Genomic DNA, 12894 nt, shown 5'->3' with positions numbered 1-12894 from the left:
GCTGGGATATCATCATAAAATGCTCCTTTCATCTTGGTTTTCAGTTTTGGAAATAGAAAATAGTCACGTGGTGATAGATTAGGCGAATATGGAGGGTGGTTGATGAGAGAAATCCATTTTTTCATCAAAAATTTATTCACTTTTTTGGTCTTGTGAGGGAGTGCATTGTCGTGCAATAAAAACGGTTTATTTCCTGCTGGATATTCAGGTCTAACACAACAAATTCTTTTCCACAAACATTCTAAAATGCCTAAATAGTATTCTCCATTAACAGTTCGACCTTCTGGAACAAATTCCTTGTGGACAATACCCTTCGAATCATAAAAAGTAATCAACATTGTCTTGATTCGAGACTTCTGGAAATGCAATTTTTTTGGTTTTGGCTCGTCTTTGGACTTCCATTCAGCAGATTGGCGCTTAGTTTCAGGGTCATATTTAAAGCACCATGGCTCATAACCAGTTATGATTGAATCAAAAAAGTCTGGATCGTTTTCAACAGTTTCAACAATGTCTTTGCAATGCTCCAAACCAGCAATTTTTTGGTCTTCATTTAATTCATGTGGAACAAAACGCGCACATACCTTTCTTTTACCCAAATCTTGAGTTAAAATTCTCCAAATAGCAAATTATCAATGGATGGCGCTGCATGTTTTATGATATACCGTGTATTATATATATTTGCATATATATATATATATATATATATATATATATATACATATATATATAACTCCTAACTGGTTGTCAGAATGTTTTAAAAACATTCAGAATGTTTTTAAAAATATTCTGGCCAATTAAATTTGCATTTTTGCGGTTTTTTTAAAAAATGAATAATTTGTAATTAAATTAATGGTTTTAACTTTCTGACAACACGGAAATGTTGGACGAAAGTCAAAAGTAATTAAAAGTGACGTATATGTTGGCGAAAGAATCATCTTTTACCTTAACGTACTCCCAAAGCCAACAATTTATAGAACTATATATATATATATATATATATATATATATATATATATATATATATATATATATATATATATATATATATGCACACACATTTAGATTTATATATATATACGCGCACACATTTAAATTTATTTATATATACGCGCACACATTTAAATTTATATATATATATATATATATATATATATATATATATGCACACACATTTAAATTTATATATGTATATATACGCGCACACATTTAAATTTATATATATATATATATATATATATATATATATATATATATATATATATATATATATATATATATATATACACACACACAAACACATTTTAATTTATATATATACTTATATATATAATTTAAGATTTGATGGTTAAGGAATGTGCAAATGGACTGCTTTCAGAATAAATAAAATATTTTGTGTCTATGCATAATTATGTTTAATGTAAAATCATTTTTTTATTTAACAGAACTGGATGAAAACTTTTACTTACAATGTGTAAAAACTTGTTCATCTAAATTGTTTAAACAAAGTGCTGTGTCCACTAATGATTCAATTGGTTCACATGTTTGGTTAATCAGCACTCCAAAGACTCAGTGTGCAGTGAATACTGTTGTGACAATATTTTCATATGAAGATTTTAAATATTTACATGAGCTTGTATGATGCGTTTTTTACTTTTGTGTTTTTATTATTCTTTTATTTTATTTTTCAAAAAATTGCCTAATGTTTTTAATTTTGTAAAAAACTTTTAAAACTTCACTATTAACAAAATACTAGTACATTTTGTTTCTATTATATAATAATGATGTCTTCTAATGATGTATTTTATAATAATATAATGCACTAATGATATCTTCTAATGGTTTGTTTTTGTGAGTTCATATTTCATAACTTTATTTTTAGAATATTCAACTTAAGGAAAAAATTATCACAGCATGTTTAGTTGGAAATACGATGTGGTTAGGGACAGATAAAAGTACTTTTAAAGTCTTCTGTACTTCAAATTACCATCTGATTGCATACGGCACATGTATAAATCATGCATTTATAGTTTGCATGTATTACTTTGCTTTAAAAAAGTTTGTTTTTTGTGCACAGTCGGATGGAAATGTTCTTATATATAGTGATGATGTTCGTTCACCAAGTAGAGTTAGTTCTTTGGAACCAATTGATTATCTGCACCCAATAACAAATATAGTTTTGTTGAAGCCTTTAAATTCCTTTTCATTAGAAAATCCCATACATTGTATATGTGCTGTTGAATCTAATGCTTCCATAAAAGAAATGTTACCAAATGATTTTTACAATTCTGATGCAAATATGAATACTGATAAATATGAGTTATGGTGCGGCCAAGAAAAAGGGTGTATTTCAATACTGAAAGCAAGTTCACTTCCTTCATGCAAAAAAATAGAAACTTTATTAGTTCAAGGGAAAAACCTTTCAGGTTTTTCAAATAAAATTGTTACCTATATAGAAACAAATAAAACATTTGAAACTGATTATCAAAATAAAAATATTTCCAAAAATAACTTAAACAGCTATGTATGGGTGGTTGTGTATCCTGGTACAGAAGTGAAAAGATGGAATGTAGACTTAAGAATTGTGGAAGGAGTGTTTGATGCTAAAAATTATTCTGAAGTACACAAGGGTTAGTTTTGTGTTGTTTGTTTTAATTATCTCTTATTCTAACTTTCTGCTTATTTTTTAAACCAAATGATTGAAAACAGAAATTTTTTTGTTGTTATTAATTTTATCAGGTTTATTGTTATTAATTATAATTTTAATTGATAAACAACAATGTACATTTGTAAGTTGTAATGGGAAATATTTTTAGCTTATTTTAGAAAAATTATATCCTGCAGGTGGTGGCCACTTTCGGCTTCGCACATCCTTGCTCTTTCCAGTACATTTTGCAAAACTTTTCATAAAATTCCCAGTGTTATGATTAGAATTTCGAATTGTTTTGTTTTAACTGTGGTATGGTCGCTGGCTTATTTACGTATACCCTTTCTTTAAAATAACCCCAAAGAAAACAATCTGGCCCTTTAAATCTGGTGAGCGAGGGTAGTTGAAATCACTTCGAAGTGAAATGTTTCTACCAAAGAGGTTGCATAACAAAGCTATTGTGTTTCTTGCAGTGTGGGCTGTGGCTCCATCTTGTTGGAACCACAACTGTGAATGGTTTTCTACGGCTGGCTTCAAAAAAATAATGTCCAGTATCTTCAATATTCAGCACCATTAACCATAACTGAGGTGCCATGTGCATTTTCAAAAATATATGGACCAATGATCCTTTTAGAAAATACACCACACCAAGCAGTACACTTAAGTGGGTGTAATTGTTGCTGATAAACTGTCTTGGATTCTCTGTAGCCCATATCCTGCAATTTTGCTTGTTTACAAAACCATTCAATTGGAAATGGGCTTCATCGCTCATTATCAAGTTAGCAATGAAATTGCGATTTTCTGCTTTTTGTTGTAATGAAATGGCATAATCAAGCCATTGTTGGTTCTCTGAATGAACCTCCGCAATAGCCCTAGTTGTACCAAATGTCTATTTATTGATTTTTCTGGACTGACCAGAAACATCGAAAAGTAGACGTTCAGCACAACTATCTATCCACAACATATTGGATATTTACTTCTGTGTGGACCGTACGTGGTCTTCCAGTACATGGAAGGTGTCTTACTGTGCTATGTTGTTGAAGATTTGCAACCAGGCTGTTTATTTCTGGCGTGAAGGTTCAGTATGCATATTAAAAAAACAATGATAAATACAATTGACAATGGTCAAAATAATTGACTGTTTATTTTCAAAATAAAATTCAACAATTGTTGTTCGCTGTTCTGTTGTGTAGTATTCCATTTCAAATTTTCAAAAAAGAGTTTCCTTCACATAATATATATATATATATATATATATATATATATATATATATATATATATATATATATATATATATATATATATATATATATATATATATATATATATATATATATATATATATATATATATTATGTGATATATATATATTATATGATTATATATATATATATATATACACAAACACACATACACACACATATATATACACAAACACACACACATATATAGATATATATAAAAAGATAGATATGTAGATATATATAAATAGATAGATGTACCAGTTTGTATATGTGTATATATATATATATATATATATATATATATACACACACACACACACACACACACACACACACACACACACACACACACACATCAATGTATGCATGTATGTATATATATGTACATTAGGGTTGTGATATTTTTGAATCTGTTGTGGCCATACTTCCATAACCTGAGAAATGTTGAGTAATTTGAAAAAAAACTGGTTTATTGATTGTCTAGTTGCAAAAATACCTCCCCTCCTCCTCCTCCCCCTCCATCTCTAGTTAATAATATGATTTTTCATATATTACATAAGGACATGTGAAGCTTATTTCAGACTATATATTCTTATATTTTACAAAATGATCCAAAACATGTTTTAAAATGAGATCTAGTATATGATGCTAACATCCTAAATATTTTGATTTAGTAATGGCTCTGGTTTCCATTTCATTTTGTATTTTTATAACTATACCATTTAGTTTTCCTGTGTTTACTGCTGTTGTATCACATATAATCGTTGTAATACATTTCCATGCATCAAAATCATTTAGCAATTTTTTTAAAGTTTCAAAAATGTTATGGGATTTTCCACTTTAACAATTTCTAAATTGATTTTATTATTCTCATTTTGAAGCATAACAACTTGGTATTCAGTCTTGTTTATTTTCTTTCCATCAAAATGTAGACAGAAATGTTCTTCTTGTACTATTTTAGCAATAATTTTCTTCTTTCTTTCCCCTTGCCTTAAAGTTGATCTCCATTTCGTGTCTGACTTGGAGTTTCTATTTCAATACTTTTTTCATATAACTTTTTACAGATTCTAGCTGATTTATTTGTACTTAAAGATTCAGTTATCACAAGATTAGTAGCTAACTTGGTTCTATTGTATATTCCCTTTTTGAATTTTTAATTTCCACTGGTTTGTCTTGTTAATCTAAATCTAAACCACTTTCTTCTGATGCAGTTAAACTGCTAACTGGAAAATTATTTACTTTGCTTGTTGAAGTTGTATGTTTTACATTACAAACTCTGACTTTTAAAGAATGTAATGACACATGTGTGTTTTAAAATTTTTTATCTTCCAGACTATTATATATATATATATATATATATATAATATATATATATATATATATATATATATATATATATATATATATATATATATATAAATGTACAAATGTACAAATGTATGAACAAAACAGAGTATTCTTCCTTTTCGCCAGGCTTTTTAAGATACTTGTCATGTTTTTCTATAACCTTTTCAATTTTTCTTCCAATTGATTTTTTAGAAATACCTGGAAAGTTGAGTTTTTTCCATATTTTACATATTTTTAACAGCAACTAACTTTACTCTTTCTTTTCTGCTTTTTTCAATTGATACCAGGTAGTTGTAACATCCAATAATAAAAGTTTTTTTTTAGCATTCTATTAAATGAATCTAATGGTTTTTCTATAAAAGATTAAAAGGTAAAAAAAATAATAAAAGGTTGACCAATTCTTGATGAAACTTAATTTTTTGTTCATACTCTTGAATATTTTTCAACAACAGTTTTGCTATATTTGTTTGACATATTAGAAAAATCTAAAATGCATGGATAATATATGTTAGTAATATTCTATGTTTTAACATTATTTTTATAAAAATACTTTTCTTTAAAAATTTACTGTATTAAATATAAAGTTAATTAAATAGATATTGAAATGCAAAAAATACATAATAATGATTAAGACATAAAACACATAAGTACTAACTATTTTCTGTATTTGTTTAATATTTCATTTCAGAGCAAAATTTTACACAAACGCAGAAAATAGTTTTACTTAGATGTATTTTATGCTTTATATCTTATTTAAAATTAAATACTTCAACCATAGTCATAAAAACAACACAGTAATTTTAATAACATAACTTAATTGTGTGTGGGCGGGGGACATTTTTTAACTTTATTCGATATTAGTATGAAATTTTAATATTAACTATCAGTTTCTTAGATTTTTAAGCTATGGTCAATTAAAACTGTGACAAAAGTCACAGTTAGAAGTCACAAGTTAAAAAAATCGTAACCCAAATGTACATATATACAAATATATACATACATATGTGCATATATGTACATACATACATACATTCCCTAATACATACGTGTGTTAGTGTACACACAAACATAAGTATGTGTTTGTGTGTATGTGCACAATAACACATGTATTTGTATATATGTGCAAGTATATACATAAGTATATATGCATATATATGTATAAATCAGTCCTTGGAATTAGGGTCGGCATTTGTCAATGCCAACCTTAAAGTGTTTGAGGTCGGCAAAAAATTGCCTACCTCGTTTCTATGTTTTATGGTTGGACCTTTGTATCAGATTTTTTTTGCCGACCTGATCCCGACCTCTAAAAGATTGAGGTCGGCAAATTATTGCCGACCTCATTTTTTTCTAATTCCGAGGGTTGATATATATACTCAGCTTTTTGTTTATACTATAATAATTATATTACAAATATACAATTATTTACTATAATTGTTTTGTAATGCCGATTGGATTACAAGTATGTCATAGTCTGACGTTTATTTACTGGTTTGAATGAATTACTTGGAGTGTTATTTAAATTTGGTTTGTAAAGATTGGTAGTTTAGTTCAGGGGCTTGGAACCCGTAGCTTTTTATCCAAATTGTGTGGCTCTTCAACATGTCCGAATCATACAATAAGTATGAAAATTTTTTTGTTAGATTAGAAATGGAAATTAATCCAACTACATGAAACCCTGTCTAGGCTAAGTTTATAAGCAACGCTGTAATTTTGCCAAACATTTCTCTTCAAGATTCAAGTTGTAAAGTTCTTAGTAGTAAAAATAGTCAAAAACGTTAAATTTTTGCAAATTTTGTTATTATTTGATGAGCCTAATAAATTTGATCTATTACTGTAGCAAAATTTAATAAAATTGATCTATTACTGTAGCAAAATGTCTTTTTGTTATCTAGGGGGGTGTTCTTAAACGTTTTAGTCACTGTATCACTATTAAAATAGTTTTTGTCACCAATAGTATTCGAATACCCTGAGTTAAACGATGGCAATTGATTACAAAAGTTTTATTTTGCTACAGTTATGATAGCTTATCAATCTCAATAAGATATCACAAGGACAAGACAAAAATGTACATCTGATTTTAGAAAATGAAGTTTTTTTTGTAACCCAAATATCTGTGTTATTTTAAGATATTAGTATTCAAAATTCAATTAATTTTTTTTTGTTTATAAAAGCATTGAGTAAATGTTTTTAAAACTAAGTTACTAAAACTAAGAATTTTTTGGCTACTATTGAAAAAATGAAAGACTCTTTTGCCAATCGTTTAACAGAGTTCAGAAAGGAAAAATTTGCCTTGTGATTTTTGACACATCCATTTATTGTAAATTGCAACGAAATAAAATCTAAACAAAAAGGTCATTAATGCTCACTTTGAACTTCAGACAGAACTAAAAACAGAACTAAAAAACTTGGAAAGAAATACAGAAAAATTTGCAGTAGATCATAAATGGAAAGAACTTTCGATTTCTCAAAAAGAAGATAAATTTATTTTTGAAACATGGAATAGTCTTCCTGAGAGTAAAAACTGAAATTATGCTGGTGGTAATTGATTTTTTTTTTTTTTTTTTTTTGAAATCAATATATTATTGTAAGCAGATATTTAGCAACATGAACATTATTAATAGTAATTTAAGATCTCTCTCAATGAATATTAGATTTGAAAGTTGTCTAAAATTAAAGACCTCCATTTACAATAAAACAAATCTGTAAATCAATTCACTCACAAAAATTTCCATCATCTTTTTATTCATTTTTATTTAATTATTAGCTTTAATTATTTATTTTTTAAATTACTTTACAGTATATTAAAATAATTATATAAGACATTAAATATCATTGAATATATTAAAATAAAAAGTTGTTGATAATAATCTTTTGTTTTTTACACATCCTTGCGGCTCTCCGTATGTTTTTAAGGGAAAATGGCTCTCTATTTAAAATAGGTTGCTGACCCCTGGTTTTTATCAAAAAAGAACAGAAGTTTAAAAATCTGTGTCATTATTAGTTATCGACCAAAATTGCATTTAAGTTTTGGCTGAAGTTTTAATTTTAACCAATATTTTGGTCTCAGTACTTTTTATAAATTCAATAAAAAACAAAATTTCAGTTAAAAAACACACTAAAACATTTGAAAAAATTTTCAAATGTATAAATTTAAATTTTTATTTTTATTTAGAAAAATAATTTTTTTTTTTAATTTTTACAAAATATTTTACTATCTTAAGTTGAAATTTTAAACTGATTCTTCACTAATTATTTAATTTTTTAGTTAATAAATAATAGTTATCACTTCGTTGAAGATTTCAAAACTGTAAGTAATCAAATCATTGTAGTGCACATAATATTTTGAATCTTTCGCATCTGATAATGTTTTGTTTAAAGAAAATAAATTTGATTTAAATTGCTCAATAGAAATATAAACAAGGATAATATTTTGTGGGTTGATTATTAATTCATTATTATCCAAGATGATAGTAAATTAAGAAAAAATTGTCATGTCTAAGAGGCAAAGTAGAGAAATGCTTCAATCTACTAATAGTAACAATGCCTAACTGGTTTGAAACCAGCTAAGTAGTATTCCATAGCAACCATACTTGAGCTAATGCTCAAGCATTATTTTTTAATCAATCACATTGGTAATCCATGCAGATATCCAGCTAAAAAATCTTGCAGAGTATGTATGAAGACAGTTGCCATCTCTTCAGAGGTTGCAACAACTTTTGACCAAAACCAGATCAGTAACCAAAGAGCTGTAATTTTTTTCCCCCTCTTCTCTTGGATCAACTGAGTGAGGAACTTAATGTCAATTCTAGTGCAATCCACCAATATCACAGTTATTATGGCAAAGAAAAAGCCACCAATATAAAGGAATTATATGCAACAGCAGATCCTTTTACTGTCCACTGAGATGGGAAGTTGATGCAAAGCTAACAAATGAAAAATAGTTGATCACTATTCTTGTTTTTGGGCAAGAAATTCTAAAACCACTTTTTGCCCAATATGATCTTTAGGAAGGTAGGTAAAAAGATACTTGGAGGTGAATGTCACTTTTTATAGTCTTCTAAGGAGAGTTCATTGCAAGCATAATGGTATTTGACGGACTTGAAAAAATTTTTATACGATTAGAGTTCTATCTGACTGACTAAAAAACATAACAGTTGTCTTCTTTGCAAAATGAGTTGTCTCATTTGCAAATAAAAAAATACTAATAGATTCTTCCAGCTTCTGCATATTGAAACAATTTGATGAAGACGCCGCATATTGGATAGATATATAGTTCTTTCTGCCATGCTGGCTTGAAATGAGTCAATTCTTTTTTAATTACAAATACAGTTTTGAGGTATTTGTACATTCATGTAAGTGACGGAATCGTGGTTGATCTTTCTCTACTTAAAGCCGAGATTGATCTATCTCTACTCAAAAGCTCAGTTTACAAAATAAAGTATTTATATAAAACATTGTACATATATTCATATATAAAAATTACATGTTATGCTTGTTTTTTCAAGAAATAGATATACTTTGATTTTATGTATATAAGGCAGTTTAAATAATCTCAAAACAGCAAATGGTTATTGACAATTTTATTGGGAATTGGTGCCCCGCGCATTTTGAAAGTCATTTTTTCAAAAATATCACAAAAATTTTTGAAAATTTTTGTGATATTTTTGAAAAAGGTATTTGTAAACGTAATCAATTGTGTTTATTATTTAAATAAAAATTTAATTGCTCAGTCAAAGTTTCAAATGATGGTTTTCATTACTTTAAAGTAACATTTTTAAAATAAGATTTGCATAAATTTAAGCATCTAAAATTCTCACAACTGTCGGGTATTTAAAATTATTTAATTTTTACGTTTTTTTTCTTATTTTTCGTTTTATTTAATTTTTTTAATTTTATTAGAAATTATTTTTCAATTAATATTGTGATGATGAATAGGTATATATTTAAAAAATGTATTATTTATAATGTATTACTTTTTTAAAAAAAGCTAGTTTCTACTATCTACTACGCTGATGACTTTTGTCGTATTTTTAGCGTTTCTATAAAAATGGTTTTACATATTTTAGTGAACTCTGTGAAGCCGTCAAAGAGATTAATAACTGAAGGTAGATAAACTTTACAGTAATTAATAACAGATAAACTTATTTTAGGGAGTTTAAACTTCTGTTTTAAATGCTTTTTTCATTTAATTTACATATGATCTTATATTCTTCTAAAAAAAGCTATAAAAACTTTATGAAATACCATTTAGTAGTCTTGTATCCCCTTCTTCTTTTAGTTAAACCGAAACGTTTTTATTAATCTGTGTTTTAGATTATCAGGCTCAAATTCAATCTTTGGTTGTTGTTGAAGAGAAAATGTATGTTGGAACATCTTTTGGTGTATTTTTTACTTGCAATGCTTATACAATGATACCTTATACGTGGTTAAGATGTTACAAAGAATGTTTAAGTGTTATTGTACCGTGTCGTATGCTTTCAAATCGAGATGTTGGTCAGAAAGAAAGTCAACTTATATTAACTTGTGGTCAAAAATCTTTAGGCCGCTGGCTTAACAATAATGATTTTGACAATATTCGAACTAACGCTAAAAGAGGTGTTACTCTGATGGCGTGGAATTTAAATTCCTTTAATTATAATTTTAAAACCTAGCATATATATATATATATATATATATATATATATATATATATATATATATATATATATATATATATATATATATATATATATATATATATATATATATATATATATATATACATACACATACATACATACATGCATGCATGCATACATATATATATATATATATATATATATATATATATATATATATATATATATATATATATATATATATATATATCATTTATATATATATCACACACACATATATACATCATTTATTATATATATATATATATATATATATATATATATATATATATATATATAATATGTATACAATATATATATATATATAAGTTTATATATATATATATATAAATATATATATATATATATAATATATATAAGTTTATATATATCGTTTATATTTTTGCAATTTGTATATACATTAACTTTTATGTTAGCTTTGCTTGTAAAGAATGCTTTTATTAACCCCCATCCCCCCTCTCTCCTAATAGATCCGGATTAAAATTTCCACCGGCTCTTTTATTGCAGGGCCGCCCAGAGGGGACCACTGAGTACATTTTACATAGGCACAAAGAGGACACATGCGACCCTCAATAAAAGATTTTATTAAAATTTTTAATAATCATAAACAGCACTACTTTTCAGAGAAATTTAAAACAGAATCTGAAAGACTCTTATTACAATTAGAATTTATTACAACAGACCTCAAATATTTATTATTCTAAATTTAATTCAAAATAGAAAGAAAAAAAACGTTATTATCACTAAATGAATATATCTTATTAAACATTCATATAGAAAATGTGTGCATTAATATATATGTATTAGGATGATGACTTTTTTTATAATCTTATATCCCTGTATCATTATTTGATGAGCTTTTATTAAAAATTAGATAAAATCTTACTTTCACGGTAATTTGATTAAAAAAATGTCACGCACAAAATGACTTAAAATTTTTTATTTATTATATTTTTTGCCTAATTTTTGAGGTCCCTTAAAGCAGTTAAAAACTAAACACAAACAGAGACATATATATGCAACATTTTATAGGGTCATCAAACACACAAGGAAATCAATTATTTACGATAATGTTATTAAACAGGATGAGAATCTTAGTGGGAGGTTATCCTTATTGCGACAGGAATCATACTGGTCTTGGAAAACTTCGATCATACGCTCACAACACTGGTTGCTTCGAGCGTTTTCGATTGGAGATTTATATGTTTTCCATTGGATTTGCAAGCATCTGAGACCTTTTGAATATTTCATTCAGCACTATAGATAGTTAATCAAAATCTTCAGCGCGGAACAATTGACTGCGAAATCTGTGGTACACCTGCGAGTATGATTTTTACGCAGCCTGTTACGGGTTTCAGGCATCAATAAACGCAAGAAGGGCTAGAATGGTTCGAGAGTTCCAGCGTGCAAAGCTGATATTTGGGATTATTCATTTGCGAATCTCATTCATCTCAGTGTGGTGACGGATGACACAAATGAGATGGTAAAGAAACTTCATATCTTCTCTCCAGCCGCCTATTTCCTTATTCTCATTTTTACCGTTGCTGAAGGCTGATTTCAATTTATCATAATTGCACATCAAATTCTTCACAAAGAAGTACTCAATATTTGGTGATTTAGTCAACACATTGGGCTCATCGTACCTGACAATGCAAAGAATGCAATCCAGCACATGGTTTTGGAAACTCATGAACTTGGGTTTGTGTTAACCTTTCTCCTCAAACATTTGGTGCTGCCAAACAACAACGCCTGTCTTTTTGCCAATATTTACAGTTGTTGTATCGTTAAAAGAACTTCATAATGCGTTAGAGGAATTCAGCCTACAGGTTGAATTCCTCTAATGCATAGTGAATTTCTTCTGCAATTGTTTTAACTTTACCATCTTTATGCGCAGGGGCTGGGATTTTAATGCCCTCACCAGAAAACTGGCGGCACACCTTTGCTGCTCCGTTGGAAGACAGCTTCGAGATTGTAAAAAGG

The 12894-nt window shown here is 27.5% G+C and overlaps 1 protein-coding gene across 1 annotated transcript in view; it reads left to right on the top strand.

Annotated features, from left to right (window-relative positions):
• The window catches only part of LOC101239454 (leucine-rich repeat serine/threonine-protein kinase 1), a 123140-nt gene extending 112229 nt beyond the window's left edge, over positions 1-10911 (top strand). Inside the window, exons 27-30 of the mRNA XM_065792626.1 lie at positions 1443-1633; positions 1880-2627; positions 10303-10341; positions 10550-10911. Coding sequence (XP_065648698.1) covers positions 1443-1633; positions 1880-2627; positions 10303-10341; positions 10550-10887 — 1316 coding nt within the window. The 3' untranslated portion in view covers positions 10888-10911. The remainder of the gene's footprint in view (positions 1-1442; positions 1634-1879; positions 2628-10302; positions 10342-10549) is intronic.
• Positions 10912-12894: the final 1983 nt, after the last annotated feature.

Source organism: Hydra vulgaris, chromosome 03, assembly GCF_038396675.1.
Source record: "Hydra vulgaris chromosome 03, alternate assembly HydraT2T_AEP".
Taxonomy (NCBI): domain Eukaryota; kingdom Metazoa; phylum Cnidaria; class Hydrozoa; order Anthoathecata; family Hydridae; genus Hydra; species Hydra vulgaris.
This window is presented reverse-complemented; position numbering and strand designations above follow the sequence as displayed.